The 6,939-nt window shown below is 33.7% G+C and overlaps 2 protein-coding genes across 2 annotated transcripts; both read right to left on the bottom strand.

Annotated features, from left to right (window-relative positions):
- Positions 1-4,387: 4,387 nt before the first annotated feature.
- On the bottom strand, positions 4,388-5,059 carry LOC140450729 (uncharacterized). Its single transcript, XM_072544400.1, has one exon. The coding sequence runs from the start codon at positions 5,057-5,059 to the stop codon at positions 4,388-4,390; it is 672 nt and encodes a 223-aa protein (XP_072400501.1).
- Positions 5,060-5,193: 134 nt separating this feature from the next.
- On the bottom strand, positions 5,194-6,108 carry LOC140450728 (uncharacterized). The gene is made up of 2 exons (XM_072544399.1): positions 5,901-6,108; positions 5,194-5,780 (listed from the first exon to the last, which is right to left on the bottom strand). The coding sequence occupies exons 1-2, from the start codon at positions 6,106-6,108 to the stop codon at positions 5,194-5,196; spliced, it is 795 nt and encodes a 264-aa protein (XP_072400500.1).
- Between the last annotated feature and the right edge of the window lie 831 nt (positions 6,109-6,939).

Raw genomic sequence — 6,939 nt, 5'->3', positions numbered from 1 at the left:
TGGTATCTATAAATTATAAAAAATGAACATGTAACATTTGCCCCTACCAGCCAGTTATTTAGGTACTCACCTTTAAATAATCTTTCTTTGATTCATCATAAATTGCCCTACACACAATGGGAATAAATTGAGATATAGCTGATTCTGATACTCTAAAATTGTACATTAGAGATCGAAACGTTTCACCAGTTGCCAGATACCTTAAAGTTATAATTAATTTTGTCCTTGATGGAATGCACTGGCGAAAATTGGTATCTCTTTTCTGAATTAAGGGATTAATTTTTTCCAGGAGCGTAAGGAAAGTGGACTGGTTCATTCGAAGAAAGTTTTTAAAACTTTGAAGGTCTCTAGCATCCAAGAACTCTTGGGGTAACTTCAAATTTCCCAGTCCTGCATTCAACCAAGGTTTGACCCAGCATTTTCTAGGTTTTCTTTTTTTATTATTTTTCATGATTGTTGCTACAACAGCAATATTCAACAATAACAATGTTTTCTTTTCTTTGGTTGACATCCTTCACCCTTTTAATAACCATAAATAGTGTATATTTATTTATTATATTATTTATTTTAGTACTTAATTATATTTATTTAACCCTAGAAAGATAATCATATTGTGATGTACATAAAAGATAATCATGCGTAAAATTGACGCATGCCAATATGTCGAGGTTTATACATTAATTTGAATAAACTGTACGGCAATTTAATATTTACTCACATATACAAATAATAAATAATACAAAGAATTTATTTATATTATATTTATTTATTAAAAAAAAATCAAAACCTAAACTTCTGTTAACAAAATTTGGGAACATTCTTCCTTACACCATAAAACTTACTTTTTACTATAATAATAAGACATTTTGTATTATAAAAGAAATAATCTTATATATAATAGGAATATAGTTACATAAAAATTCGTTACAAACAGTTTTTACACATATCAATACTATGCTCTCGACAAATAACTTTTGAACATTTTTGCACGATGCATTTGCCTTTCGCCTTATTTTTGAAGGGCAATAAGTACAGTAAATGCGTTTCTTCGTTACTGGCTCTTGAGTGTCGTTTTCTGATGTACCAGGCTCTTCTTGCGATATCATAGTAGATATATTGTCGCGCAAATATCTCTTCAAAGTAGGAGCTTCTAAACGCTTACGCATAAACGACGATGACAGTGCCTTGCTAAGGCATTTCATGAAATTTTTGCGATTTACAGCCTTTTCACCTTTGCTGGTATCATTGTGGCTGTAGATTATATAAGCGTTTATGCAGGCAATGTTTATCATTCCATACAATAAGCCATAAATCATCTGTTAGTCTTCCTATTACAGGACATAAGAGAACACATTTGGTCTAGTGTGTCGACTCCGCCTTTTGTCTGATTATAATACATAATCATTTCCGGTTTACCAGTAATTTCATTGATGGTAGCATCCTCATCACAAGATGATAATAAGTAAACCATCTTAGTTGGCTTCGGTTTATAGGAGACCAATGTAAGAGGTCCGTCGGTGCACGGTTCCCACAATAGTCAATTTATACGGTTCTTGGAGTAAGCTTTTTGCCAAAGGGATTGAGGTAAACCAGTTATCACACGTAATATTACAACTACCATGCACAGGCTTTGATAACTCCTTCACGTAGTATTCACCGAAGGGTACACCATTGGTCTGGGTTCCTCTTCCCAAATAAGGTATTCCATTTATCATATACTTTGTAACACTATCACACATCATGAGGATTTTTATGCCATACTTACTTGGCTTGTTTGGAATATACATCCTAAACGGACATCGCCCTCTAAAGCCAAGTAACTGTTCATCTATCGTCAAGTCAGCCCCTGGAGTATAATTACGTGTGCATTGATAGATAAACATATCCCATATTTTTCGAATAGGAGTAAATACATCGTTTTCTCGTAGTGTGGGCCGTATAGTTTTGTCATCCATTCTAATGCATCGTATCAAAAAATCAAAACGATCACGACTCATCACAGATACGTACACCATCGACGAAGATCGATCAAACAGCTCATCGGTGGACATATGGTTGTCTTTTCTCACTGCCGTCATTACCAGAATACCAAATAAAGCTCGGATTTCATCGTCATTGTGTCACGAAATGTAGCACCTGTCATAGATTCCCGTCGTTTCAGTGATATCTCTGCATTTGTCCATTTTATTATTTCCGTAATCATCTCGTCCGTAAAAAACAAGTTGAAGCATAAGACGGGGTCAAATATATTACGGCACATGCGCGTGGGACCTCTTTGAGATCTAACAATATTCTGTGCTAAAACTCGGCTACGCCTCGTGGACTTCGAAGTCGACCAGCAATGTTTATTCTTACCTCTAATAGTTCTTTGTGGTAAGACTAAGATTCGGTCGGAAGAAGAACCCGGTGAAGAGACTGGTTGTTCAACAATACCTTGTTCATCTAAGATTTCATTTCCACTTGGCGTCGGCTGTTCATCTCTCATCTCAGCTTCAAAAGCTTCTTCTATGTCGCTCTGCACATCATCTTCACTTTCGTGGTCTGCTACTTCACTACCGGAATCCTCACTAGGAAGATCATCATCACTTTGTAAAAGAGCGGCCAGGATACGATCATCTAAATTTCAACTTGCCATTCTAGTATACTATAGTCACAATACCTATAAAAAAAACAACAATATATAATAAGTCTAAAAACGTGAAAAAGTAATACAATTACTATATAAATCAAAATCTTAAAAGTCACGTAAAAGATAATCATGGGTAGTTTTGACTCAGGCAGTCGTTATATTTCAAAATGGGTGACACTTACCTTAGCGACAACTACGTATCGTGGAAGCTCCTAACGACGACTGAGATGTCCTAAAAGCTCAGCGACAGATTCGCGCTATTTAGAAAGAGAGAGCAATACTTACAAAACGCATGCGTCCATTTTACGCAGAGTATCTTTCTAGGGTTAATTTACGAAATGGCTGAAGATAATTTTTGCTAATTTATTGGTTGAACATCAGTAATAACAAAAAACATAAAATTTCATAAAATTAACCAATTTAATGTTTGAAATGACCTCCTGTGACCTCCATACAATAATACAGTATATTTTCAAAGCCCCTTCGTACATTTGCAAATACCTCCGATCTGAATAATCGGCATTCTGTCACAATTCTTTGTCGCAACTCTGCAAGATCTACAGGCGGAGTGGCGTATATTTTTGATATTAGGTGAAAGGCAAAAGATCCGGTGATCTGGCCGACCACTCTATTGGACCCCTTACGCCCTGGAAAACGTTGAATCAAAAATTTTCTTACGCGTATATCATAATGTGGGGATGCCTTGTCCTGTTAGAAAGTTATTTTATCGTTTAAAAGATTATCATCAGATTCCAATGTGTCAGTGATCAGCGGATCAATAACGTCTTCTAACAAATTTAAATAAGTTGTTCCGTTGAGATTTCCTTAAAAAAATAATAGTCCAATAACGTGATTCCCTAAGATTCCAACTCATACATTTAGCTTCTGAGGTGTTTGTGTATGTGTCTCAATGAATAAATGAGGATTACTGTTACTCCAGTAACGACAATTATGTATATTATCTTCACCAATCAATGTTGGTTGTTTTTATGATTTCACTAAATTCTTCACAAATTTGACGCTGACGATCAGGATCATCTTCGTTTAATTGATGAAGTAATCGTATTTTATAAAGGTAAAATTTATAGGATTTTATAATTCGATAAACACTAGATGCTCATAGACCAGATGCACGAGATAGTTGTCTGATAGACTGTCGATTATCCATTTGTCAAGGACCCACTACCGCCACTTCAACCGCTTCATTTCGCACTTGACGGTCGACTTCATCCTTTCTGTTGTTAACGTCACCTATAGCTTCAAATTTTTTTCTTTTAAATTTTTTCAGTTTAATGTATTGGTGACTTACGATTTTTCTGGATTTGCCGCAGCCTTAGCAGACTGATTATTTTTATAGTATCACTATAGCTTAGTACTTATTAGCTTCACTAATTTTATTCTTTCTTCACTAGAATATCCCATTTTAGAATCCACTATTGCACTTCATAAATTTAGAATTTAGTTAAATATTCTTACTTTTTACTTGAATGGGATAAAAGTTGTGACTTCTATCAAGTCCATGTTTGCCGCAAATTTTTGAAAATATTCATTAATTTGAAATAACGTGGAGCAATTAGTTTAAATCAAAATATGAGGAGGATGGTTGTTCATAGGGACTTCTATCACGTATAGTTTTTCTACAATAAAATGATTAAAAATAATATTTTCTGACGTAAACATGAAATCCACGTACGTTCAAATTTATAGTTCTACAAAAACATTATTGCTAAAGATCCTCGAACGTGTATATATGTGGAATTATCCTTCTCTAATAGGTAAGCTGCGCGATTGTCTTGGATCTACTACTTCTGGCAACAGATTATTCACATAAAACTCCTTTACTTTTGGAAATATTTTTGTTGTCCAAAATTGTTGATCCCTCGGAATTTCTTCAATTATATTTCCCTGTGGCGTCCAAACCACAAAATAACATTTCTCTCTTTTTACGATATGCAACTGAGCCTGAATCTGGTAATAGTAGTCATGATTGCGTTTTAATTCAATTTTATTGGTGTTTTTGGTGACTTGAAGATAAGGCAGTTTTTTTTTCTCTACAGCTGCTTTAGGAGTCATAGATTTAATGGAAGGGGGACATTTAATTTCAATTAAAGCATCATCACCCACTAACCCGTCTGGACTTGCTCCAAGAAAACAATGTTCTTCATCAATAAATAGTCCACATTTAATTATTTTACAATTCATCTTGGACTCAAATGCTTCTATTGCAAAAGACTCATGTATTTGTCCATATTTAGTATTTTCGTTACCTTTAAATTTAGAATATAACAAACTGCAGACTGTTCTTGACCTAGAAGTGGTAGATTTTAATTTACAAATTTTGCCAAAATGTGATGCAGTGATTCTTTTCTGTCTCTCTTCAAGCCACTGAACTGAAAAACACTGACCTCGGGTTGTTTTCTCTATATCCATTATTTGTTTTTTTTTAATTACTTAAAAATATTTTTTTCTTCGCCTCGTATTCATCAGAGTCCATATCGGGTTGAGACTGAATTGTAGCTCCATAGTCTCCGTCAGCGGAAGCAACCGTTTCGGCCTTTTTTTTATTACGGAACATTTGTTGTACAATTCATTTTTTGTATATGTTTATTTGTAAAAATATTTCGCCGTTCGCTCAAGGAAGTTTCCGTAATTATAGAGTAATAGTTCGGCCCAGCATTATACGAAATTGCTGCAGCTTCACACCTCGTCTGATATGATCCTCTCTTTGAAAAATTTACTCTTTTACCCTCAACAAATTTAGATACTATAGAATTGTAGTGTTCAGCCAAATTATTGTCCATGTTACTGACTAAACTATCCAAATTAAGAATTAATCTGTTCATACAAATTTCTACATCTCTGTACAAACCACATTCTTTCATTGCCGGCACAAAATTAATATTATGTGGCTTTTTGACACAGCCGAAATACTGGATTTCAAGACATCTTTCATGTTCGCCAAAGACATGTGATGGGATGTTTAATATATCTTGATGTAATTTGGAAATAGTAGTTTGATAATCATGCTTTTCTGATAACCTAAATTTAAGCGCTTTACTGACAGAAAACCTTAAGCGCTTAGCATTGATTTCAACTTCTTTACGCAAAGCCACCGGTACTTCCATATTAGTTGACGAACTCCTTTTTCTTTCTAAAAGAAAATGGAATTACCGTTATTGGTATAGAGAACATACAAAAACCTTCTCTACAGCTTATTGAATAAAATATATACAATTAATTTTAATTAAAATTAAATTTAACATTAGCTTACTAAGTATATCCCGAAGATTTGACGAAAAATTCCTCAACAGATGATTACGACATTCAACCTTTTGAATTATTGTTTGAGGGCCATACGGTTTTGTCCGTAATAATTTGCTGTAAACTGAACTATCACCATCGCCAACCAAGGTTGTATATTTTAGTCCATGAGTTTCTAAACTTTGTTTAAACCCTTCTATAATAATGTCTGCTTCCATTGCATTGGATGTTCCAGTCCAATTTTTAACACAGTTGTGTGTAGGTACTGTATTATTTTTATTTACGTGAAATTCACAAAAACTGCAGTATTTGTTCCGTACTTCTAAATTATATGAACACTTGATTAAATTAGTAATAAAACAATAACTATACTTACAACTCCAGAAGCAGCATTATAATTGACTTTATATGATCGCTTAGACCAAGCTCCGTCAGCTACTACGGTTATATAAGGAATACCATTTTCGTCAATTTCCCCTAAACTTGTTGCTAGTCTTGCTTCTTCTTGACCAGCTTGCTGCATAACTTTGAAATTGGTAGATTTAATTAGCTTTGACACATTGTCGTGATAATGACTGTATGTGTTTTCTGCCATACAAGGCATGTTGATGGCAGCAGATAATTCTTGTAACATGGAAAACCCATTTAAAGTTGACACAGTTCCCAGTGTAATTGCTGAGTTAATGTCCATGTCATCAGATGTCACATTTTGTGGATTTTCAGAATATATCTGCTGTGTAACATTACACATTTTACATTTTAACGTAAAAGTTGACATAAAACCTTTTTTAATTTCTTGTATTACTTCCATATTTGTAATATTGCAATTGAATAATGACATGATTTTCTGAACTAAAAATTTGTTTAAAAAAATACCCAATGTCTATTATCCTTCGGCCACTTAAAGGTTCAGGCAGAATACTAAAATAAATTTAAAATAATATAAGACAAAATTGTTTCGTTACACTTTGTTTTAATGTAAATAATAGTAAAAGTAACAATACTAACTTTGAATTTTTTGTAAAACAAGTTTTACTATCATCAACACT

Source organism: Diabrotica undecimpunctata, chromosome 9 (assembly GCF_040954645.1).
Source record: "Diabrotica undecimpunctata isolate CICGRU chromosome 9, icDiaUnde3, whole genome shotgun sequence".
In the NCBI taxonomy this organism is placed as follows: Eukaryota; Metazoa; Arthropoda; class Insecta; order Coleoptera; family Chrysomelidae; genus Diabrotica; species Diabrotica undecimpunctata.
The sequence above is the reverse complement of the archived record's forward strand: the minus strand, read 5'-3'. Positions and strand labels throughout refer to the sequence as shown.

Coding starts and splice junctions, on each gene's coding strand:
- LOC140450729 (XM_072544400.1), bottom strand. CDS start 5,059: ATGGATATAGAGAAAACAACCCGAGGTCAGTGTTTTTCAGTTCAGTGG.
- LOC140450728 (XM_072544399.1), bottom strand. CDS start 6,108: ATGGAAGCAGACATTATTATAGAAGGGTTTAAACAAAGTTTAGAAACT. Junction 5,781..5,900: donor AAATCTTCGGGATATACTTA/GTAAGCTAATGT, acceptor ATTTTCTTTTAG/AAAGAAAAAGGAGTTCGTCA.